The following is a 26,935-nucleotide window of genomic DNA, read 5'->3' as shown; positions in this document are numbered from 1 at the left end:
ACCTCAATCTGGCAACATTTTATAAGATGGCGCCGATGGCGATGGCAGCCTCCGTGTCGTGCTCTGCAGTAGTGTTTGTGTTTTTGTTAGTTTGTCCTGTCTCAAGTCATATTCCTACCATTAGTTTCACCAGAGACGAATTGTTGGACATTCGGGCACATACACCACCGAATATTTTTCCATACCTGGATTTATCTGATGTTCTGTTGGACATTGTAGTCGGAAAAGCCGCGGTGCTGCTCAAACGCTTTCAAGCGCGCAGACGAGGAAAGCGTGCAGGCGCGCTGGTGAAACTCAGACAGCGCGGATTTCGGACCGCATTGCCTAGCATCCATCTAGCAAATCTCCGCTCTCTACCCAACAAAATAGACGAACTCATTCTGCTCTCTCAGACAAACAGGGATTTTCTGCATTCAGCTGCTCTGTGTTTCACGGAAACCTGGCTGAACGACACCATACCGGACAACGCGCTTCACCTACCGGGCTTTCAGCTGTTCAGAGCGGATCGCGACGAAGAATCAACGCGGAAATCACGCGGTGGCGGGACGTGCTTTTACATCAATGAAAGGTGGTGTACGGATGTTTTAAACAGTTTTAAAGAAGATGTGCTGTCCAGATCTCGAAGCACTGTTTATTAACTGTAAGCCTTTTTACTCCCCGCGCGAGTTCATGCTCGTTCATCCTCGTCAGTGTTTACATTCCTCCGCTCGCGCACGCGAGTCTGGCGATACAGAAACTAGCTGATCAGATCACGGTGTTAGAGCAACAACACCCGGACTCTGCTTTAATCATTCTCGGGGATTTTAACAAAGCAAAACTGTCCCGTGAACTGCCAAAATATAGACAGCATGTTACATGTCCCACAAGAGACAGAAATATACTGGATCACTGCTATACCACAATAAAGGATGCATACCGCTCCGTCCAACGAGCAGCTTTGGGACACTCTGACCATTGTTTGATTCATCTCATTCCAACCTACAGGCAGAAACTGAAAACAGCCAAACCTGTATTAAGATCTGTGAAAAGATGGACTAACGAAACAGAGCGGGATCTACAAGCCTGTTTCGACCTCACTGACTGGAGTGTTTTTGAAGCTGCTGCAAACGATCTGGATGAGCTCACAGAGACTGTAACATCTTATATCAGTATAACATCTTATACAACGCTTCCTACTCCCCAAGAACTGTACTTATCAAGAGCGAGCAGAAGGGCTGCCAAAATCACTCTGGACCCCTCACACCCAGCACACTGCCTCTTTGAACTGTTACCTTCTGGTCGACGCTACAGAGCACTGCGCACCAGAACAGCCCGACACAGAAACAGTTTCTTCCCTCAGGCAATCCATCTCATGAACACTTGATGATAATAATTGTGGAGCCAACATCACTACTTGCCATACACTTTTATACACATATACACTTATTTAACAACACACTTTACATGCCAATTTGCACATAACAGCTGCACATATAACGTTGTATATAGTAATAAACATGTACATACACTTGTCAATCTGTATATTTGCACTCACTACTTACTTCTATTTTTTAAAATATATTTATTATCTGTTTTTTGTCCTGTCTCTGTAATCCTGTTGCACTGTAGAAACTTTGTCACGAAAACAAATTCCTCGTATGTGTGAACATACCTGGCAATAAAGCTCTTTCTGATTCTGATTCTGATACATTACATCCCAATTGCAATGTTGATTTCGTTTGAATGATGGTGGTAGCAACATCAGTAAATAGTGGATGAGGGGTGATTTGGGTATTTAATTACCACCCCCAGTCTCCCAGAATTTTGAAAACAAATGTTTTCAGGTATGGTGATCTTGGTGGTCTCAGTCCACTTCCAAACAAACTCTGCTACAGTTTGTTTAGATCATACGTCTCAAGCTCAATTCCTGGAGGGCCGCAGCTCTGCACAGTTTTGCTCCAACCCTAGTTAAAAACAACTGATCCAACTAATAAAGGTGTTCAAGACTACTAGAGACTATTAAGCAGGTGTGAGTTGAAGATTGGAGCTAAACTGTGCAGAAATGCGGCCCTCCAGAAATTGAGTTTAAGACCATTGGTTTAGATGAATTTTATGGAGATGTGAAAAGTTTTTCTAGTTAAACATTGAGGGCATGAAGTTGAACTCACAGTGTACGATGAGCTGCAGGGTGTCCAGCACCTCATCATTGTTCACAGCGTCCAGATCCAGAGCGTGACATTCATACACACCGCTGTCCACACGAGACACCTCCTTCAGCACCAGCAGCCCCTCATTTGAGTCCAGCTCCACGTCTGACTGTTAGCAGCAGGACACAGAAAACACAGTCAGTGTCTGTCATACTGAAGATTTCCCTCATCCCTCATCAAATGATGTCTGTTTATAGAGCTTAAAGAGATAGTTCACCCCAAAATATAAATTTACTCACCATTTACCCACCCTAAAATTTGTTTTCAAACTGCACTCTCAGAAATAAATGTGTAAAAGCTGTCACTGGGGCGTTACCTTCTAATAGGTATCTACAGTATTAGTACCTTTAGGGTAAACTTTTGTACCTTTAAGGTACTATGAAGTACACAGTTGTACTTTTTAGGTATCAATATGTAGGGATGTCCAGATCTGATAACGTGATCACTACTTACTTTACTACACGTGTTCACTACTTACTTCTATTTTAAAAATATATTTATTATCTGTTTTTTTTGTCCTGTCTCTGTAATTCCTTGTACGTGTGAACATTCCTGGCAATAAAGCTCTTTCTGATTCTGATCGGAAATCAGGCCAGATCACACAGTTTCAGACTCGATTGGAATCGGACGTTATCTCCCGATCAGGACTCGAATATATATATATATATATATATATATATATATATATATATATATATATATATATATATATATATATATATATATAGATAGATAGATAGATAGATAGATAGATAGATAGATAGATAGATAGATAGATAGATAGATAGATAGATAGATAGATAGATAGATATTTTTTAACACATCTATAGTTATGTGGTGGCACAGAGTTAGACCTCTTTCTTGATTTCACACAGAAACAGCAACGAGTTCAGCACGACATCACTTTGTGGCAGAGATGCTATTGGTTAAATGCCGACAAAGCAGAACACGGAAGCAGCTTGAAGCGGAAAGCGTGAGTATGTCTGTGCTTTGGAGGTATTATAAAGTTGATGAAGACAACATTGCCAAAGCAAACTGTGAGATTTGTAAACTTGGGATTGCCTGCCGGGTAATTTTAAGTTGTGCTGCTCTTTGTTTTTATACTAGATTTTTAAAAAATATTTATTGTTGCATTAAAGTCCAAAAGTGAAGAATTTATGTTATTTATTACTTGATTGTTCAAGCTACCTCACAGAAGTGCTCTGTCTGTAACAGAGTTGCTGAATGTTAAGATAAGGTGAACTAAATAAAAAATAAGGAACATCCTGGATTTGTTTCTTTGCTATTCTTTTTTTGTATTATAGAAGTATCGGATTGGTTTTCGGTATCGGTAGATACTCACAATCAAATGACTCGGACTCATTTATTCATTTATTTTCTTTTCGGCTTAGTCCCTTTATTAATCTGGGGTCACCACAGCCGAATGAACCACCAACTTATCCAGCATGTGTTTTACGCAGCAGATGCCCTTCAGCTGCAACCCATCACTGGGAATCACCCATACACTCCCATTCACACATATACAGTATGGACAATTTTAGCTTATCCAATTCACATACACCGCATGTCTTTGTACTTGTGGGGGAAACCGGAGCACCTGGAGGAAACTCACATGAACGCGGGGAGAACAGGCAAACTCCACACAGAAATGCCAACTGACCCAGCCGAGACTCGAACCAGCGACCTTTTTGCTGTGAGGCGACAGCCCTACCTACTCCGCCACCACGTTGCCTTAGACTCGAGGGGAAAAAATCCTGATGGGGACATTTCTATTAACATAAAGAACTGATAGGAATAAAAACAATCCTTTTTGGAAAGGTAATGCCTATCTGACTTTTTTATTTTTATTTCTGCGAGTATTTATGACTTTCTTTTAGAAGATGTTCTGAAGAATGTTGGAAACATTGACTTCCACAGTCAAATCTATTTAAAAGCTAATGGCTACGGCACTGAAAAATGCTTTTCTTACTAATGCACTATCATACACTTGGCGCAATAAGGCACAAGACGTGTATGGCATGATTTGTTACTATTTTCAGACCAGCGCAACAGTAATTTTTTCGTTTTGCGCCAGGTTATTTAAACAGCAAATCCATTTGAGCCACTTTGTGGACTCATGGGTGTGCTGGTCTAAAAAGGAGGTGTGTTAAAGCGCACTGCTGGTGCACTGCTATTTTTTGGAACTATTTTTTGGAATTATTTTGAGGAACTGAAATAGACCACGTCATTGACCATCTAAAAGCAGGTCTAAAGTCCAGAGCAGATCGCGTTAGTTATGCGCCTATGCACATTCAAATGTGTACACATTGCTTAATACACACAGGATATACAGCAATACACAAATGTCTTTACATATGAAAAAAATAAAAGGATTAAAATGTTTAAAAATTATTCATTTTCTACATAAATATAAAAACCACTGCCTCCATGCCTCATCTCTTGGGGCTTTTTTAGTTTATTCATGACAATTTGCATTTTTATAATGTTTTTATCATTAGCAGTATTATTTATTATATGCATATTTATATTTGTTTTAATAAAAACAAGTTTAGATTTGTCCACCTGTCTGGTTTTGTTATTATTGTTCATTTATTCCTTTGCAGGAAATTAAAACTGAATTTAGAAATAGTTTTGAAACAAATCTTTGTGCTTAACAAACGAAATTAAATATGTAGGTAAAAGTAATGTAAAGAGAAAGTAAAGAGGCTGAATGGGGGAGGCTCATTCTTTATCCTCTTGCTGCAGATGGTCTGTTTAACTGTTTTCCCGCATGTGAGGCATTCAGTTTGTCCACGTAGGCTACAAAGTCCGCCATGTAAACAGTAAATGCACCATGACGCGACGCAACTGACTCTTAAAGGGAATGGGAGAAAACACACCCATAACTCATTAAGAGAATAAGCACAACCTTGTTAGACCATGAGCCAGGGTGCAAAGCCTATTTTTCCGTCCTTAAAATAGCAAGTGGATTCGGACACGCTCTTAATGATTTTGCACCATGCACTTTAGACTTTGCTCCTAGGTCATTAAAATAGAGCCCTTAGAGTTTTTGGTTAATTTCTAGTCTTAAATGTATGAAAATTCTTAAATCAAGAAGCATTATCTAGACAAGCAAAAATATTGACTTTTTTTTAAATTAATTTCAAATTAAGTGAGTTTTTCCTTAAAGCAAGTTATAAATAATCTGCCAATGGGGTGATTTACTCAATGCTTGAGTGTAGAATGTTGAATGTTAATCATATTGTCATTAAAGCCAATGCATAAGAAACACAGACAAAGATCTGCATGTGAGTGATGGTACTCTTCCTCTGTGCATATCAAGCTCATTGTCTGGGCCAGACGTCTGCAATGTCTGCTCCTCCTCAATGCATTACCAAATCCCATTCAGAAAAACAACAACGGCTTTGAATGAAAAGAAGGGGAAAAGAGGCCATTCTCACTTGTTCTCTGTTGAAAATGATGGGTGCTGGGGGGTTACCATCGCCTTGGCAGTGGATCTCCACTGTGTCCCCCTCTTTGACAAGGCCCTTAGGAGACTCCTTCCACATTTCCACACTACTCGTGGGATCTGGATGACACACACAAACACAGAGAACAAGGGGAGATAGAGTATTCATATGGATCCTCAACATCATGAATTCTCCAAAAATCTGTAGCTGCACTGTAAAAAACATAGATGTGTTTGTATCGTGTGTATATGTATCATGTGTGTATATGTATGGAGTGTATCATGTGTGTGTGTTTAAATGTATAGAGTATTTGTATATGTATAGAATGTAATGTGTGTATATGTCTCATGAGTATGAGTGTATTGAGTATATCATGTGTGTATACGTATAAGGTGTATATGTATAGAGTGTATTCGTATGGAGTGTTTTCGTATGGCTTGTATCATGTGTGCATGTTTAGAGTGTATATGTATGAAGTGTGTCATATGTATATGATTGTATCATGTGTGCATTTGTATATATGTATAGAGTGTATCATGTGGGTATTTGTATAGGGTGTATCATGTGTGTTTATGTATGGTGTGTAAATGTCTGGAATGTATGTATATATATAGGTGTGCATTTCATTGCTTTGGTTCATCAACTTCCAGTAGCTCAGTGGTCATGGGACTCACCTCTCACGCCAGAGTGTGTGTGTATCAGGTGTCTATATGTATGGAGTGTATCATATGTTTATGTATAGAGTGTAAATGTATGGAGTGTATCATGTGTGCATATATGTGGAGTGTATCATATATGTATGGAGTGTATCGTGTGTGTATATGTATAGAATGTATCATGTGTGCATATGTAGGGAGTGTGCATATGTATGGAGTGTATCATGTGTGCACTTGTATAGAGTGTATATGTATGGTGTGTATATGTATGGAGTGTATCATGTGTGCATATGTATGGAGTGTATCATATATGTATGGAGTGTATTGTGTGTGTGTATGTAGAGAATTGATCATGTGTGCATATGTAGGCAGTGTGCATATGTATGGAGTTTATCATGTGTGCATATGTAGGGTTTGTATATGTATAGAATGTATCATGTGTGTATATTTATGTACATATATGTACTTTTGCTTTTTTAAGAATTGGAAAAAAATCAATCAATCAATCAATCGATAGATTTCATGTTAATTATGATTATTAAAAGTAAATCGTGACAGAATAGGTATTTTCAGTCAAACAAAGTATTAAAAATAATAATAATATTTAATGAAATCTCAAAATTGAACGAAACATATTGAAATTTTGATATTTGAAATTCAGAAGGAGATAAAAAATGCAGAGGAAAGTAATTTCTAATCCTTTTTGTTTTTTTTAATGTTGTTTACTTGTTGTTTACCAAAACAATTGAGTCATGTTAGTGCTTACACTGTCATTTTCAAGACCTAAAGCAAACCAAATTTTGACATTTGTTTTGTAACAGAATTTACAGAACATCCATATCAATTCTGTTTGCTGGGACAATGGTGGATGGCTTTTTTAAAATTTCTGACAGTACAGGAATTCCTCCATTACACATCTAAACAAAGATGTGAGATGTGTTTCTGATACCTTTATTGAACAGTCATGGACAGCATCATGCTTCAAAGGGTCACATCTTGGCAAATCATGTCCTGTTTTTGTTTCGTATATAAGTTTTTGTCTATTTTGTGCTTATGCTTCAGTCAGAAATAGAGTTTATCAGAAAGCAGATTGAAAAAATGTAAAAAGTTTGATGTAGCTGGTTAGAAGAAAAATACAGACATGGAAAAAGATTAGATTGCATGGAAAACATCATAGATTATTGCAGGATGAAGATAATTCCACTTGATATAAATAGACTTACAGTAAACTGTAATATTGACGCCTTTGGACTCAGATGTCCTGACAGCTCCCGGGACAAAATAACTGACTTCACAGGAAAAGTGGGCATCTTTGTCTTCTTTGGTCACCTTATAATGCAAATCACTCTGCACTGTGTATAGACCACTGGATTCCCTCGTCACCAGTGTTACCACGTTCACCACTGAGATAAAACACACATACACACAACCAGACAAACATTCACATTAGGGTCAACCATCAAGAGGAAACTTTGTATATACTGTAAACCTTCTGGAAAGAACAGGTCACCCCATTTCAGAAAGTATAGCTGGTTTTGGATTATAATAGCTGTTTTTAGCTGGACTAGTGTGGTCTACTAACTTTATTTAGCTTGACCAAGTTAACCCACCAGGCTAATTGATCAGATAGACAATGTTAAAATGTTGCTAGTTCTCTAAAGTCAACATAAAATGATGAAGAATTTTACAATTCCACAGTGTTAATTGTATTGGGATGTTGGGAAATCTTTCAAAATAAGACAGTTCAGCTGATGTTAGAAACAGTAACGAACATGTTTGTTTATCCAGATTTTGAGCAATCCCAAAATAGTATCTGAAGATCATTTTAAATTTTAAAATCACTAAGCTGCAAAGTTCTCTCCCGGATCAGCGCAAGTTTTTGTGCTACCAAAATACAGCGCTGCATGCAATAAACTCCTGCTCAGTCAGGTGAAGTAAAGGTCTCATTGCATAGGATGTCAATCAAATTAATCAAACTCTAGCCGCGAATAAAATAATACACTCATACACTACAGACAATTTAGCCTACCCAATTCACTAATTTTTGGACTGTGAGGGAAACCGGACTATCCGGAGGAAACCCACGCAATCGCAGGGAGAATATGCAAACTCCACACAGAAACGCCAACTGATCCAGCCGAGGCTTGAACCAGCAACCTTCTTGCTGTGAGGCTACAGCACTCCCTACTGCGCCACTGCGTCGCCCAGACAGAACTGTTGTATATAATATAATATAATATAATATAATATAATATAATATAATATAATATAATATAATATAATATAATATAATATAATATAATATAATATAATATAATTTAATATAATAATTACGGAAAAGTAATGGCTGACTATAAGTGACAATAAGTAATGATGATATACTTGTGGACAGTGTTGGGTAAAGTTAATTTTAAAAGTAATGTGTTACAATCCTAAGTCATTTTTTAAAAAAGTAACTAAATGTGTTACTAAGTAACTTTTTATGGAAAGTAATGTGAAAGACTGTATTATGTTTTTTTTAAGATTAGATTTAAGGCCTAAAATTGTAATATTTCTTTTTTACCCATCAGTGCTTGTGTCGTACATTTATCATACTCACAGCCATTAGCAGGGTGAATTGGGATGTGATCACGGTACCATGTGATGTTTGGCTTGGGATACCCATCTCTGGTCTCACAAGACGCAATCTAGACGAATAAGAGTTTTGTCAGCTGAAACCTACCATCTATAACATTTTATATGCACATGAGGAAAATTTGAGTTAAGGATGTACCTTAGCTGTGGATTCACCAGACACAGAAACACCAGAGAGAGCGCCTTCAATAGCCGGAGGCTCTGGAGGATCTGAAAATGGCAAGTTAATTTTCAGTACATGCACAAATACAACAATATTTTTATATTAACAACATTACAAAATATTCTGATTAAGAATCTACCATGTAAACAGATATTTTGATTAAACAAAAACATCTAATTAAGATATGTGGACTATTCCTATTTTAGCCACATTAACAAAATGCAGTATTCACATATACTGTACACCATCTGATTAATATGTCTGACAACACATGTCTCTATCTGGCTATACTAATAAAAGCTCACAGTGTGCTGTAATACTTTTGAATACCAGATGTTAAGACGGAGATTCATTTTTTTTAAATAAATCTTTTAAATATTGGTGTCTGGGATGCAGGAAGTCCAAAGACTGTAGTAAACCTCATGATTTTGTCCTAAACAGCAAATTTCACAGTTTAAATTAGAAGTCCTGGACTGAAAGCAAATTAGTGTCATGTAGTGCTGCTTCCTGATTTTTTCTTACTTATACTACATCCTAAAAGTAATTACTTTTTGTAAAGAAAGACAACATAAACCAAAAAATTAGCTGTTGAATAAACTCTCATTAACGGGCCATTGTGTTGCTTAACATTTAGAAGTTAATAACCAAACACATCTTTCTATAATGTTACATTGTTATTGGAGATGAAATTTTAATACAGAAAATGTGAAATAAATTTAGATTTTTAATCATGTGTCTGCCATGTTTGTATATTGTAACACTTTAAACCCATGTTTGTAGTTCTAAAGCAGGGGTGCCCAAACTTTTTCTTATGAAGGGCCAAAAACCCAACTTGACTGAGGCTAGTGCTGAAAGTAAATATAGTTGCCATGGGTAAATTCCTAATTTATTTAATAATGTTTAAAAATGGCTAGAAAACATTGCTTTATATTGACTATTTTTACAATACAGTTATTACTGTAAAAACAAAACAATCTCATTTTTAACAGAATTACACTAGCTTTTGCCTTGATTTGCTTCTGCATAGTCCTCTATCCATCAAGGGACAGTGTTTACATTTTAAAAAATCAGATTGATTTACAACATTTAATTGAAAGATTTGATTTCAGGTTGCTTTTTTTGTAGTTCAGCAATAAAACAAACAAAAACAGTTTCCTCAAATTAAAAATGAAGATCTCTGTGTTAAAAGCATTCGCCCAACCCTCTCCATCATTCTCACTCCCCTATCAGATGGGATGGTGGGCCAAATCAAGGATTACAATGAGCCAACTTTGGCCTACGAGCCCTACTTTGGGGATCTCTGTTCTAAAGTAATCCCAACATCCAACACGTAGTGTAATATGGGCAATATTAATGGTTAAAGTATGCATGGATCTGCACTTCGACTTTGTACTGGAAATAGTAGACCAGCCTGAAAACTATGGAATACTCATTTCAACATATTATGCTTTGGGACACACAAATTCTATTTTTAAATACTTTTTAATGGCAGATATTATTTGAATTGGGAGGCCGCATAGGACTTTTAGGGGAATTTTTTAACAGGATAAACACACGGCAGTGATCAGCAGTTTGACAGCAAACAAAAGAGAAAGAATTGTTAACCGCCATCTTCTGTTTACACATGACAAATAATTAACATTGCACTTGAAGATTTCAAAAAAAATTAAAAAATGAAACACGCAAAACTGTATATGCAGTGATGTAAAGTAACAACATTTCTCAGAAATTGTAATTTACTAAGTAGTTTTAAAAATGTGTACTTTTACTTTCTCTTAAGTACATTTTTAGTGCTGTATATGTATCTTTATGTCTCTGCATTGTTTGAGGTGACTACATCTCAACCAAATGTTAACAATTGTAGAATGGGGATGGGTGTGGTGCACAGAGAACCATCTCTTTAATGGTGTTGAAACTGCATTAACATATAGTGAACAGCAACATTAACATATAGAGAACAGCAACTTCATTAACATCTAAAGGCAAGTGTAAAGGCAACATCTAAAACAGTATCAGGTTTGGGTTCATTCTGACACTGGGAACCCAAGGTACTGCCGTGTACTTTGAGACTGCTATGCTGCATAAACATTTTCATTGAGATTTTTACGTCGTCCCCTTTTTTTTCTTACAGGCATTAGAAAAATCAGTCGTGTGATTCCTGTCCAATCAAATCGCACCATAACGAATTACCTCAAGACATGGGTGATTTATAATTGCAGCAAATTGTTTGGAAGCATTTAAAGTGTCCAAGAAGATGTCCAAAATCTTTACACGCATTGACCTAGAGACTGTATAGATGCATGTCACTGATGAGAAGATGACGGATGTTTACTGAATGATGACCGAAATGGCCTTAAACATCCAACAGGCACAAGACGCCAACATGCATCAGATTAATGTTGTACCCCAAAATCGTGTGAATATTGCATTTTGTTTAGAAATACAAATTGTGTTGACTTCAGAACTCAACATCAGGTCAACCTAAAATCAACCAAATATCAACGTTTAATGATATTCCAGCTTGACGTTGTGTGGAGGTTACCACTTTGACATCTATCAGACGTTGGATTTTGGTTGCCATACCTGATGAATAAATGTCAGTATTTGACGTTAATGTTGGTTTTAGATGTTGGCTCGAAGTTGGATTTTAGTCACTTTCTAACGGAACCTAAAATCAACCAATTATCAACATCATTTGACGTTGTTAGTAGACATCAAAATAACGTTGTCCTTAGATGTTGGCTAGACATCAAATTTTGGTCACCTGACGTCACAACCTAAATCTAACTTAATATTATTGCCTTATGACATCGTGTGCCTGCTGGGCAATAACTAAATGCACAATAGAATGTTACGTTTACACACACACACACACATGCACAAATTACATTTAAATATATCAGTTTTATACAGCGTAATACTCACTACTCATCACTCTTGAGTACTTTTGAAAGGGCTACTTTTTACTCATACTTTGAGTAATATTCACAATAGATACTTTTACTCTACTTTAGGCAAGTAATGGTACTTTTACTTAAGTGTGATTTTTCAGTACTCTTTCCACCACTGTGTATATGGGACCATAGGGAAGATATTGGATGGTGACATAACGGCATGTGCCAATAATCTATCTATGCATTTTTACATTTAACAGAAAAGGAAACATGAAATAAATATTCTAAAGACTCATGTAAACACCTCAATCGTTATATTGTCTCATTTAAAAAAATGCAAACAATTATATTACTGATGCCTATGTAAATAAAAAATAAAAATTAAGTTTATTTATGAAAGAACAACTTTTAAACTATTCAGTGAGTATGTTCTGCAAACAGAACAAACAGAGACTTACCAAAAACCTTCAAAAGAGTCCTGCGCTCATCACTTCCTGCTGAAAATCCGCTGACCTGACAGAAAAACTCTCTTTCGTCTGACAGTTTAACGTCCTGAATGGTCAGAGTTTCTCCGTCGCTGTTTGATCGCACACTGATGCGCTCACTGTAGGTCGTGTTCTCGTCCACCTTCTGCATGGTCAGGTCACTGTAGGAGATCCTCACCCGAACACCGTCACGTTCCCGCTGAGGATGATGAGAAATTACACTTAATAAATGCCTGAAAGCTGCTGTGCGACTTGTGTCTCTCACTTAAACTAAAGTACATTTAATTCCCTTATCAAGAGCGAGCAGAAGGGCTGCCAAAATCACTCTGGACCCCTCACACCCAGCACACTGCCTCTTTGAACTTTTACCTTCTGGTCGACGCTACAGAGCACTGCGCACCAGAACAGCCCGAAACAGAAACAGTTTCTTCCCTCAGGCAATCCATCTCATGAACACTTGATGATAATAATTGTGGAGCCAACATCACTACTTGCTATACACTTTTATACACATATACACTTATTTAACAACACACTTTACATGCCAATTTGCACATAACAGCTGCACATATAACGTTGTATATAGTAATAAACACGTACATACACTTGTCAATCTGTATATTTGCACTCACTACTTACTTCTATTTTTTTTTAAATATATTTATTATCTGTTTTTTGTCCTGTCTCTGTAATCCTGTTGCACTGTAGAAGCTTTGTCACGAAAACAAATTCCTCGTATGTGTGAACATACCTGGCAATAAAGCTCTTTCTGATTCTGATTCTGATTCTAATTCATTTTATAGTCATTTACTTAAAGTACGACCATACTTCCAGTACCATTGAAGGAGTTGTTTGTAAAGATTATTAATGCGAGGATGTATTTTTATTTTTTTACTTTATTATTGTCATTTGAACAGCGTATAATGAAATTTCTAAAACAATACTATAAATATTCATACAAGTTTTCCAGAGAAAATTTGAGGTTAGATCCCCAAGAACCTCTTTTTAATCTGACACAAAAAAAGAAAAGAAAGACCAATTTTCATTGTATTTATTTGTCTTCTGAAGGGACACAATCACTTCAGATATGAATAACAGGTTTTAAGTTGAACACATATGAACAGTGATGGGAATGTTACTTTTTTCAGTAACAAGCAATCAACTGAATTACTGTTTCCCCCATTACAACGGCCTTACTATTACTGACAATAAAATATGCGCGTTACTATAAGTGAGAACACTGAAGAGGTTTTCATGCGAGCAGCATCTCTCTCAGCCATAGGACCTCTCTATCTCTGGGGTGTGTGTGTGTTTGGGCTGGGGTGTGGAACATATAACCAACCAGCGATGATTGGTGTGGGTGAACGTGAATGTGGTTTACCTGAGAACATGATGATTGGCTTAGAGTACATTTCCATCGTTTGCCAATCAGAGGCAGAGTAGGGTGGGCGTTCACACACAAGCACACGCACAGTCAGTGACACACACCAATGACCAGGGGCCCATTTCAGAAAGAAGGTTAAGTGAAAACTTTTATTTTAACCTTGAAATGAGAGAAACTCTGGGTTTTCCATTTCAAAATGGCAGGTTTGTTAAACTCGAGAAAGCAGGGTAAGTCAAGCCTGTTTCTGAAAGTGAAGTAAGTTTAACTCAGAGTCAGTTACTGTGCTAACTTACTCTGTAAACCTAACCTGGTCAGGAGCAGGTTTTATTCTCTAAACTTTGAGTTTCTGTCGGTCTCCTTCTCTTTTTTAAAGACGAAGTGGTATTTCTCGCCTTAGCCTTATGTTTCCACCCACATATTTTAATCCTCGTCGTATATTTATCCACAAATACAATTAGTTAAAGTTAGTATCGTAATTTCTTATGCCTAAAAACTTTAAGCTGACTCAAAATCCTCACATGGGTCCGAAAGCACACAGAATTGACAACATTTTTGGTAACTCTATAGATAAACGTTGCAACGACACAACAAATCATGAGTGTTTTGGTGTGTGGCTCTTCGACAATTATATTAGCGCACTGTAAAATGAAATGACAAAAAGTCAAGACAACAAATATTTTGATGTTTGTTTAACTTATTGTAATAGGTTAATCAGGTTTCAACTAAATTTTGTAAGTTATATAAAGTTTAACTTGATATTTTTAGTCAGAAAAAGTCATTTGATTCAACTAAATAACGTAAGGCAGCAAGAATTTTTTTGCAGTGTGATTTTATGTTGCAGATCCTATTGCTGACGCGCATCTTGCGATATTGATGATGAAACGATATATTGTGCAGCCCTAGTGTAAATGATGACAGAACTCTCCTTTTAATCTGAAAAGAGTAAAAGTCTTTGAGCTTTCGTGACTCACCACAAACCACTGCACCATCACCATCATGGGCGCCTGGGTGAATGTATACAGGCAGGGAATCTCTGCAGAATCGTCCATGTAAACCTCCACGGTGTCTTCCATCCTCAGATCCACTTGCGCCCAAGCTGCCAAAGAAAACACATTGAGAGCGTGCTTGAGGCCCAGGAGAACAAAGACTGCTTTATCGACACATAAAGAAAAAACACACACATTAACAAGCTTTTAATGCATTTTAGATTGGGCACTAATGTTTAAGCCAAAGCCTTAGGGAAAACTCAACTACACTTCTGTTAATGTCAGGTTAACAACAGTGAAACGTCGTCTTTGTGGAAAGCATTCAAGTCTGTGAATGATGACAAGGAGATTTGGGGATTGTTTTTGCACCTTCAGAGCTGATCGTAGGGCAAAATTATGTACTGTAGGATTGATGGTAACAAGAGAACAAAGAATATATTGATTCAGAAGCAAAAAAAAATTATAATAATGCATTGCACCTTTTGAATCTGAAAGAAAATGAACTTATATATGGTGCCATACATCATTAATTTCTTTCAAATGTTATTTTTATAATACATTTTAAATGAAAAAAATATATTTAATCATCGAAAATGTTACACATTTTACATTTAGGTAATTTTAAACCAACTATATGGCACATTAGGTCTCAGGAACATTTATTCATTCATTCATTTTCCGTTGGCTTGGTCTCACACACTACGGCCAATTTAGTTTATTCAATTCACCTATAGCGCACGTCTTTGGACTGTGGGGAAACCGGAGCACCCAGAGAAACCCACACCAACATGGGAAGTACATGCAAACCCCACACAGAAATGCCAACTGACCCAGCTGGGACTCAAACCAGCGACCTTCTTGCTGTGAGGCGGCAGTGCTAACCACTCACTAAGATCATTCATTCCTAAATTACGCCTTTGCATATAAAAACTGCTTAACTACTTTACATTTGTAATAATAATGTTTAAAAATCTTACGTCGTAATCAAAGATGAAAAAAAAAGAGCACACATGAGGAACACACACACAAACAAACAAAAATAAAACATTCATTCTCATTTCGGCTTAGTCCCTTTATTAATCTGTGGTCGCCACAGAGGAATAAACCACCAACTTATCCAGCATATGTTTTACACAGCAAATGTCCTTCGAGCCACAACCCAGTACTGGGAAACACTCATAAACTCTCGCATTCACACCCACACACACACTACGGTCAATTTAGCTTATTCAATTCACCTATAATGCATGTCTTCGAATGGTAGGGGAGACCGGATCTCCCACAGGAAACCCATACCAACACAGGGACAACATGCAAACTCCACACAGAAATGCCACCTGACCCAGCCAGCGCTCGAACCAGGGACCTTTTTGCTGTGAGGCGACAGTGCTAACCACTGAGCTACTGTGCTGCTCCATCATTCATTACTCAAAACAAGATATTTAATCATTAAAAATGAACATTTTACATTTGGGTAACTTTTAAAAAAGCTAATTTTTCTTGTAAAATAATCTATGAAATTACATTAGTGTCAAATAATAATATTTGAGCAGAATGACAAAAAAATAGCAGCATAATTACTTTTGTCATCTGAAAGCGAATGTTTATTTGATTTTTTTTTTACTTTTCAGAGTAATGTTTATGTAAATTTATTAATGACTGAAAAAAAACAGTTGCATTTGAAAGATTTGCAAATAATTGTTAATCACAAAAGGTTAAACATAATTTTTTTTTTTACATTTGCTCATTAATGAGACGTTCCTAATCAGACACAGTTAATAAACATTAGTTTTAAGTTTTCTAAAGCAATGATTTTTGGTGCAAAATGAACTTGGATGAAACTGTGAAAATAGTTTTTGCTGTTAAACTTGTTTCAAGAGTTCACACTAAGCTGATTATTGATTAAAAAGTGTGTTTGGCATGCTGTCCCAGGAGAGAGCCCTGAGCTCGTAAGATCCTCAAGCCCAGGGCTCCCTCCCGTTAGCAGGTAGAGAGGGGAGTTTGAGCTCAGGTAGGTCTCGAGAACTCCCCTGCTTATTATATGCTAATGGAAATTAGGAATTGCTGATTAAGAGCTCATCAATGGTGCCAATATGATTTGGTCAATTCACCTATGTCACATGTCTTTGGACTGTGGGAGGAAACCGAAGAACCCAGGGAAAACCCATGCGAGTACGGGGAAAACATGTAAACTTCGCACACAAACGTCTACTGGCCAAGTAAGAATTTTAGGCAATGAGGCAACAGTGCTAACCACTGGGCCGCCTTGCCGCCCTGAGGAAAGGAGGGAGGAGTAGGGGTGGAAGGGGTTTTCTTCAAGATAAAGATAACTAAGGTAAGAAACTCTGAGCATTTAAAGTGAGTTAGGAATCGTCTGATTGGTGAATCATAAATTGAATAATGCAGGACCAGCTGCGATCAATCATAAGCACCTGATCCTCTCAAAATAAGGTTATAAATAAACGTCACTATGCGATTCGGCTTCATTTTTAGTTACAGGTTTTTCATGTTGTCATGTGGAAGATGAAAATGTCAAGGTTTTGATTTGTCATCTCAGCAGTGCTTTGATTTATATCCTTTTGTGTGTAGAAATCTGTGACTGTACATTAAATGTGTGCCAAATTATGACAGAATGAGTCTGTTGTTCTGTTTTGATTGCTTTTAGATATACTGAGAACATAGGGTACATATAATCTATGCACATGTTTATACATTTTAGAATGGATTAAAATGTTAAAATGATATTCTATACTCTAGCGAAGGGAATTATAATACTAAGCAATTTAAATAGTTAGTAAACAAATACACAAAGGGAGCATAAATTGACTGCAGAATGTTTCAATTCTGTTGGCAGAGAATGCTTTAGGCCACCATACCACATCAGCACTGACTGAATCACAGAATAAAAATAGGGAAACATTTATTCTCTATACACAATAAGCTATTACATGTTATGGCTCTCAAAAGCATTTTCATGAAAACCAAGGGATAAAACACGGCCCATTAGCCTGCTTCATAACACATAAACTGAACAGTCTTTGTAGGACTATGAAAAAGAAAACATTAATGTGCATTTAAGATGTCAGGGTAAATCTCACAAAAAATTGCTTATTTTGCATAATTCAGAATAAAAACCATTAACAAGGAACCTTTTATTTTGCATTGTGACATATTTAACAAAAGTAGGTACTACTGTGTTATTGTGCTTTTGATTCTTGCATTCCTGTTATTTAGATTCCTTGGTTACCAATTATTATTATCCCCACCTGTGTCTTGTTAGTTTTACATTTACTCTCTTTTTGGCTCTGTTTTTTATCGGTTGTTTTATTTCATATAAGCTGCATTAAAGCAAAAATTCTGCCTATTCTCATACCCCCCGAAATGTCTTTAATGTTTAATAAATGAATCCAGAATGAATACATGAATTAATGGATAACAGTTACTGGCAGAAACAAATAATAACAGACATTTTGTATAATACACTGCAAATGAGTTTAGCTGTATTATTACAGCAAATTGCATGTTCCCAATTACTGAATTATTCATTCTTTTACTTCTTTTAAAGTTTATTAAAACTGAATCTACACAGAGCCACAGCTTCATTCTTAATTCATGGTATCTAGACTATAAAGCTCTTGAACTCTCCTTTGTAGTTACCCTAATGAAAAGTAATCGCAGTTCTAGCATGGATTCCAGATTTGAACTGGAAAGACAACTGACAAAGACAAAAACCATGCTCTCTATTGTAGTTCCATGGTTTCTATAGCATATAAGCACATACATCATTTAAAAAGGAGCCTTATATTGCCCGTTTATTGTTCAAAATGTAATTTAAGGTAATAACATAAATAAAAATTTTATTCACAAATGCCACATTTCTACAGCATGTGGAATCCCTGCGCTGAAAGTTTTGATGTTGAACATTTAACTTAATTGAACAAAATGCTCATGGTTGGTTATGTAAATTGCACAACAAAAAAAGAGTAATGAGCTTGGTGTTATGGATAACAAATCTCAGGGTTTGGATCACATTATGTTTTTTTTGTCACGGATTGGAACATTTTTTGGATCAGCGAAAATGAGGAGAAGACAAATGTAATTTGCTTTCCATTTATTACAAAAACAGTACTGCAGGTTTTACCAAACTGAACTTAGAACCTGTAATTTAATTACAAATAAAATGTACAAATAATCAGCTGATTAAAAATAAATGGTAAAATTTTCAGTACTGTGAAAAATTCACTGTTTCTACTACTGTTGCTGATAACGCTAATTGTATACATCTAACTGTATAGTTTGTACAACTCATATTTATTTTTAGTCCTATTTGCAATAAATGACTCATGGATCATTTTTCAAGAATTATTTAGTGGCATATTTTTGATTGCTGGTTGTCGCCACCTATTGGTTAAATAATGTAATTGCTGCCTACAACTTTCATTCTTGAGCGTCAAGTTAAATGCACTTGACGGTAATTGTAATCTTTACCATTACCATCAGTGGTTATTTCTAACACATTTTAACTGTTATCCCAGTACTTCTGTATCATTAGAATGTTTGTAACTTCATAACTAACTGAAAAGACTAAAGACTGAACCTCATAGGATTAATAAACATACAAATCACCAGAGATGTATAAAGTACTAGAGACCCAGACTTAAGTAAAAGTACAAGTACTCTATCAAAAAGTGACTTGAGTAGAAGTAAAAGTGCTCTTTAAGCACCATACTTAAGTGGAAGTACTAAAGTATTCAACATTTTTTGTACTTAAGTATTGCAAGTAGTTTATTTCAAAATTTACTACTCAAGTACTGAAAGTAAAAGTACAAGTATTGTGTAATGTAGTTATTAAAGAATGCAGTCAAAAGACATCATATTGTTTTGTTTATTTTAAATCTCTTTTTTGGGGGGCACGTCATTAAGCAGAACGAAAAGAAACATGACTTACAATACTGTTTTTCTCTCACGCTTGAACCACAGATCTGACAGATTATAACAGCTTTAACACACACCTTTCAAAGTTGTGTGTCACAAAAACAGTCCATAATCCACTCAAAACGCTATTGAAACCCATTTTCGGAGCACAATTTACTGGTTGTAAACGCTGTAAACGAACGTTCTAATTCACTTGATTTTGATTTTATTGTAAAAAAAAGAAAACCTGTATATTACTGTGTTAAATGAAAATCTGAAATATTTTATGGCTTATGGCTATGATTTAGTATTCAAAAATGTTTTATTTTGATTATTTTTTTATTAAATTGGTCTTAAACTTAATATTTTTCATATTTTTATAGTATATTTATTCATTCTGGTACTTTTACCATAAACCAACATCTCAACCATTTGGTAGAGGCTGATATTTTAGAAATTATGGGATGTGTTGGGGGAAAATGTATTGATTGTGTTAACTAGCGACATTAGGAGTTAAGAAATGCAATAAATAAAAAAATTCTATTGGTTTTTTTCTTGGTGTGACAGTTAAATGGTTACTTGTAATAAAATTGTGTCCTTTAATACAGCAGTAATATATATGAACTGTACCCTTAATTTGACCCGCTCAAAGAAAACACTCTTTCTGAATGTATCAAACAAAACTCATGCACAGAACACAGCATGAGCATTTATAGCAAATAAACTAATGTAAATATTCTCCCGACTGCTTTTTAAACGCTGACAGGCGAGGTCTTACACCCCATTGATTGGTTATTGTCTTCACCTTCTCAACAGAAAGGGCTGCTATCGGCTTTAGAAATGAAAGCGTTGTTCACTGATGGCGGGAAGAACAGCCGCGGTTACAGTCTATGTATGTATAATACGCGGTTATCACAGGTAATCTATAATAGACACAGTGGAGAAAACTTGCACCTCATACACGCCCAGGTCTGGATCCACAAGTATCGCTTTAAACAGCCAAGAGATGAACAGTTACCTCACAAACAGGCCAGCGGGTCAAATGTCCAAAGTGAGAGAGGCAGAGATGGAGTCTCACAACATTTCTCTGTAGTAGTGAAATAGCGGCTCGTGTGCTGTGCCGCCTTTACTCGCCCTCGCGCCTCCGTCCTTCGCCATAGTATTGCGACACCGCACATAGGAGATAAATGACGTCAGTACGTAATAACCCGTTAGGATCTATTACTGAACCGATATCGACCATTTTGACACCTCTAGTAACGAGTAACGATGCAGCTCATAAAAAATCTATCGGAGTAAAAGTATTAAACTCATCGAAAATATGTACTTAAGTAAAAGTGGAAGTAGGAGAAAAAAACAATACTCCAGTAAAGTACAGATACTGCCTTTTAGTACTTAAGTACAGTAGTGAAGTAGTTCTACTTCGTTACTATACATCTCTGCAAATCACCATCCTTTATAATTTATATTGCGTGTGTGTTGAAATCCCGATCTTTTAATGATTAATCGTGCAGCTTACACTGAATGCATTAATGCAGGTTAAACAAGTAGTGACAGAAAACACCTTTAATAACCTAAGAAACCCACCACATCCCAAATAACCCACCACAACTTCTTCCGTCATCTTTATATTTTACCGGAAAGCCTAAATGGTTTCATACACGTGATTTGAATGATGTGAGAGGCGATCTATCTGTGATTGTTACAAATTTAGGATTAATCTAGAGTCATGTGTGTTCCGAACCATGGGTTGTGATCTGTACAAATCACAGATCAAGCGTGATCCCTTACACGCCCAGCTGCCAGTACTTTTTCTCTTAGTCCCCTCCTCTCTTCTTTACAGTGTAGGTTTAGAATACAGTACATAAGTCAAGAGTCAAAAGGGTAATCATTTCCCAAAATTACATATTAGACCATAACAGTCTTGTTTTTTTTCTACTGAATAGAAAGGAGCAGCTTGGAAATTATGCCAAGCATCTAATTTTGGCATTCAAAGGGAAAATAATGAATGAATATCAAGCTACAGGCAGCTATTAATTAACAGATATTTCTACAGTACAGACAAAAAGTTAGTGTTTGAAGGTTAGCAAAAGAAGAAAGAATGTTCATTTTTGGATGAACTATTCGTTCTAAATCCTCCCTCCTATTACGTTCTGGGCCGTCTCTATTGTGGTAACATTGTGGTTTTGAGTGGCAAACACAGACCTGCCGGCGGCTGCCACCACACCAACTGAAAAAACACCGCCCATGTGTCTTTTGTCTGTGATGATTATATTTGGCAGAACACCTTCAGTAAAGCCGGCATTTTTAAAAACAAGACCCAGATTTTGTGACCACAGGCGTGATTTTAATCTGACTCAGACATGAGCAACGCCATTCATCTTCTCATCCTCCATTCCTCAGATATCTGCCATCAAAATGCGCGTCCGGTCACTGTGACTCTTCAAATGTCACTCTCTGCCCTCAACGGCCTTTTTGTATTAGAAGAAAGTCATTTTTCTTCCCTTCAACCTGCTCTTGTGCTCTTTCTCTCAGCATGCAGAAAATAGGCTGCAAGTGAAAGGCCTCCTTTTTAATTGGAAACATCTGGGAAGTGGGGAGCCGGACTGGTGGGGTGCCGTGGAGACGAGTTATTATGGGATTTCCACGTCCTTGGCGAGTGACTGGTGGAGGAGAGAGACGTTGGCCAGGGTTCAGGGGTGAAGCTTGTCCCTCCTCTCAGTGGTGTGAGGTCAGTGTTACAGCTACTGCTGGGAAGGAGGCCGTCTGGCTGTGTCAACAACATCTGAGATGAGCTTTGTGTGTTTATGATTGAGCGATCAACGAGACTTATGGCTTGGTGGGCAATTTCATCTTAATAAGGATAAAATCCTATGCCTAATCAGTGTCTTTGTCCAATAAAAATAACTAAACCATTAAAGTGAGATGAAGTATTAAATGTAATGAGGTATACAGTAGGTAAGCACAGATGCAAAGACTTGGCCAAAGTACATACTGCACTCGTATGTAATCTTGCATCGGTTACAAATCTTAAGGGGGCCATTGATTTTCCTTCAAATGCTATTGTCTTTATAAGTGGTTTGAGTATGAAGCGCTGAAATCCTTATTGCAATTGTTAGAATTATCATTTTGTCCTTTTGTGCAAAGCAAATTGTAAGGACCGGAGACTTGAAACTTGGTCAGATTGGTGTAGTCTTGCTTGTTATTCAGACCAGTGTATCCTGTATCATTGTATTAGGGGGTTAAAGTAAATAAATCCTGTTTTTATGCTGTGTTCACACCAAATATGAAATTAAGTATTCTTGTGAGTAACTACATAAAATGAACTCCTCAAAAGGTGATGGTTGGTGAGAAGCTGAGTTGCTTCCTTTCCATTAATGTGTTCAAATAGCCAACAAAAAAAACATTAACGGTGTAGTAGGAGATCTGGAAAAATGCTAACTTTAGCATAATAGCATTGGAAAAATACACGTAAATACATTTAGATCATTTACTTTAATCATTACTATAGGAATGTGAATAGACTTTCAACCAGCACAACAAAAACTGTTTCTGAAGACAATCACCTACTGTCCCTTTATTGACTTTGGGCTCTATTTTAACAATCTAAGTGCAAGGTCTAAAGCTCATGGTTCAAACACATTAAGGGCATGTCTGAATCCACTTTTGCCATTTTAAAATGGAAAAACACACTCTGCGCCCCGGCACATGCTCTAACAGTGTTGTGCTTATTCTCCTAATGAGTTATGGGTGTGTTTTGAGCATAACTTGCATTAAACCAATCAGAATCTCATCTCCCATTCCCTTTAAGAGTCAGTTGTGTCGCGCCTTGGCGCATTTGCTATGTACATGGTGGACTTTGTAAGTAAAAAAACTGAATGCTTCACTAGCGAGAAAACAGTTAAATGAAGATAAAGAATAAGCCTCCTCCATTCAGCCTCTTTACTTTCTCTTTACTTTTTACTCCTTTACTTTCGTGGAGTAAGGAAACAGTGTTGTACGCACTCCATTGAAGACATCCATTAGCCTACATATTTAATTTAGTTTGTTAACCGCAAAGATTTGTTTTAAAACTATTTCTAAATTCAGTTCTAATTTCCAGCAAACTAAGAAATAAACAATTATAATGAAGTGTTTTAAAAAATTGTTAGTTATATCCAAACACACATCTTATTCTTATGCCCCATATGGTCCAAAACCTGACAGGTGGACAAATCTAAACTTGTTTTTATTAAAACAAATATAAATATGCATATAATAAATAATCAGCTAATAATAATAACAACATTATACAAATGCAGATTGTCATGAATAAACTGAAAAAAGCCCCCCAACATGAAGAGGGCATGGAGGCAGTGGGTTTTATTTTTATGTAGAAAATAATAATAATAAAAAAGTAACATTTTAATCCCTTATTTTTTTTTTCCATTTGTAAAGACATTTGTGTATTGCTGTACATCCTGTGTGTATTATTGGATCTGCATAGGCGGTTAACTAACGTGCTCTGTGCTGGACTTTAGACCAGCATTTTATTGGTCAACAGCCTGGTCTATTTCAGTGCCTCAAAATGGCAACGTGCCAACAATGCACCTTAACACACCTCCTTTATAGACCTGAACACCCATGAGTCCACAAAGTTGTGCAAATGGATTTGCTATTTAAACAATGTGGTGCAAAATGTGAAAATTAAGGTAGCGTTGGTCTGAAAATCGCAACAAATTACGTCTATCATGTCTTGCGCCTTATTGCGGTGTATGATAGTGCCCTTAGTGTTTATTTTTAAACATTTGCTACAAAACAAAACTAAACATGAGAGAAAATGTGTGCTCTAATTCCTTTATTAAGCTGTCTTTAGAAATATTGCTGAAAATGTTGAAAGAAAAAAAAGACTCTTGGTGGAAACCAAAATAATTAATCTACTGTATGTCATCACTAAAACAATGCTCTATTAGAACATTTATTTTCCCAGTGATGGGTCCGCTGCATAAAACATATGCTAGATAAGTTGGCAGTTCATTCCGCTGTGGCGACCCCAGATTAATAAAGGGACTAAGCCAAAAAGAAAATGAATGAATGAATGAGAACATCCATTTTTCAAGTTTAGGGGCGTTTCACAATAGAAAATTCTACCCTATATACAAACGATAACCAGAATGGCAACTTATTGTGCATAAAAAATAAGGTCAAGAATCTTGGTGTGGTTCTGAAGTCAGATCTGAGCTTCAATAGTCATCTCAAAGCAGTTAATAAATCCACATACTACCATCTCAAAAACATTGCAAGAATTAGATGCTTTGTTTCCAGTGAAGACTTAGAGAAACTTGTTCATGCTTTTATGGACTCTTCACCGGCCTTCACATAAAGACAGTCAGACAGTTGCAGTTTATCCAGAACGCTACTGCCAGGATTCTGACCAGAACCAGAAAATCAGAGCACATCACACCTATCCTCAGGTCTTTACACTGGCTCCCAGTTACATTCAGAATAGATTTGAAAGTATTATTACTTGTCTATGAATAACTAAATGGCCTAGGACCTCAATACATTACAGATATGCTCACTGAATACAAACCAACCTGATCACTTAGATCTTTCAGATCATAGAAACTAGAAATTCCAATAGTTCAGTCAAAACAGGGTAAATCCACCTTTAGCTACTACGCAACCTGCTGCTGGAATCAGCTTCCAGAAATGATCAGATGTGCTCCAACATTAGGCACATTCAAATCAAGGCTGAAAACACATCTGTTTAGATGTGCCTTTACTGAATGAGCACTGTGCTACATCTGACAGATGGCACTATTATGTTTTTCTCTTCTTTTTCATTCTTTTATAACCTGTTTTAACATATTTTAATCTGTTTTTATATTATTTGTCTTATTTTTTTTCTTTTATACTTGTCTCTTTTATTCCTGTTTATGTAAAGCACTTTGAATTGCCACTGTGTTTGAAATGTGCTATATAAATAAACTTGCCTTGCCTAAAGAAAATCAAATTTCACAGAAACCTCAGCTCATATGTGAATAATTCTAGTAAAAATCTAGACCTATACATACATTTAGCTAAATGTGGACATATACCATAACCATAGTTTTTCACCTATAGCCAAAAGCTAATCACAGTTACTGCAGACTAACCTCAACCCACATCCTGCTCATAAAAAGTACATTTACATTTTTAGAACAAAATAAATAGCATTTTTCTGTATTTCTAAACCATTTTTAACCTTTAAGATCGTCTCCGATGAGAGGTTCTGTCAGATTTTGCAAACTCCTGTGAGCAGTTTGGTCCCCAAAGTACATCTAAGTGAACCTCTGCACACACAAAGGCTTATTAAACTCACAGTCACATCCCGCTGGTCCCATTCTGTGTTCGCACCCCATTTTCAGGGCTGCTGCCTTTCTCTCTGACCCCTCCTCAACCACCCAGAGCAGACGCCCCGCTCATTGTGAACAAGACGCTGGCCCTATTTGCTGAGACCTGTAGCATGGCTTCAGAGAGCCCCCCGACTGAGTCCATCCACCCATGGCCTTCACATACAAGCTATTGTTCCCACACCTGCGGAGCAAATCTCCTTCTCTCTCCATCTCTCATCTGAGCTTAAGGACACCCTGAAGTATGTTTAAGTCTTCAGGTAAACACAAAGGTGAATTGAAGTTCATTCTTTGCCCCAAGTTGCGCCTTCCTTATCTTCTCCAACAAATATTTAAAAGTATCCCAGCACAAACAAGTTAACAATGGTTTTGCCATAAACACGGCTGGATAATCAGATTAGCTGAGTATCTTGTCTGAGGAAATCTGAGACCGAGACCTACACAATGATTTCTTATAGAAGAGAGTGAGAGGTGTCAATGAGTCTGTGCTTATTTAAAAAAAGAGGGGGGAAAAGCTTTTAAAGTTTTTTGAAAACATGGTTAGAGTCATAGTCTTGCCATTTTTTAACACTTTTACTCCATTATTAGGGCTGTGCAATATAACAATATATATCATATGGACAAAATAAAAGATCTATTGTTTCAAATTATGCTCTTGTTTATTCTGTGGTGTCACAAAATACATTGCTTGCGGTACTTTTGCATTATTAATATAAGCAAAATATCACACGTCAGTATAGGGATGCAGAGAAAAACATTAATAAACGAACTGTGAGATAGTTGCAATCTTGAATGTACAAGGTTTATATT

General features: G+C 36.6%; 1 protein-coding gene across 3 annotated transcripts in view; it reads right to left on the bottom strand.

The window, feature by feature from the left end:
- Positions 1–26,935, bottom strand: part of mcama (melanoma cell adhesion molecule a) — a 116,103-nt gene that overhangs the window by 15,407 nt on the left and 73,761 nt on the right. For all 3 annotated transcript variants that reach the window (XM_056458553.1, XM_056458552.1, XM_056458551.1), the window contains exons 2-8: positions 14,823–14,947; positions 12,441–12,666; positions 9,065–9,135; positions 8,891–8,978; positions 7,515–7,694; positions 5,627–5,754; positions 2,148–2,295 (exon numbers count right to left, since the gene is read on the bottom strand). In XM_056458553.1, coding sequence (XP_056314528.1) covers positions 2,148–2,295; positions 5,627–5,754; positions 7,515–7,694; positions 8,891–8,978; positions 9,065–9,135; positions 12,441–12,666; positions 14,823–14,947 — 966 coding nt within the window. The remainder of the gene's footprint in view (positions 1–2,147; positions 2,296–5,626; positions 5,755–7,514; positions 7,695–8,890; positions 8,979–9,064; positions 9,136–12,440; positions 12,667–14,822; positions 14,948–26,935) is intronic.

This window comes from Danio aesculapii, chromosome 5, assembly GCF_903798145.1.
Source record: "Danio aesculapii chromosome 5, fDanAes4.1, whole genome shotgun sequence".
NCBI lineage: Eukaryota > Metazoa > Chordata > Actinopteri > Cypriniformes > Danionidae > Danio > Danio aesculapii.
Note: the sequence above shows the minus strand (reverse complement) of the source record. Positions and strands in the feature narration are given on the sequence as shown.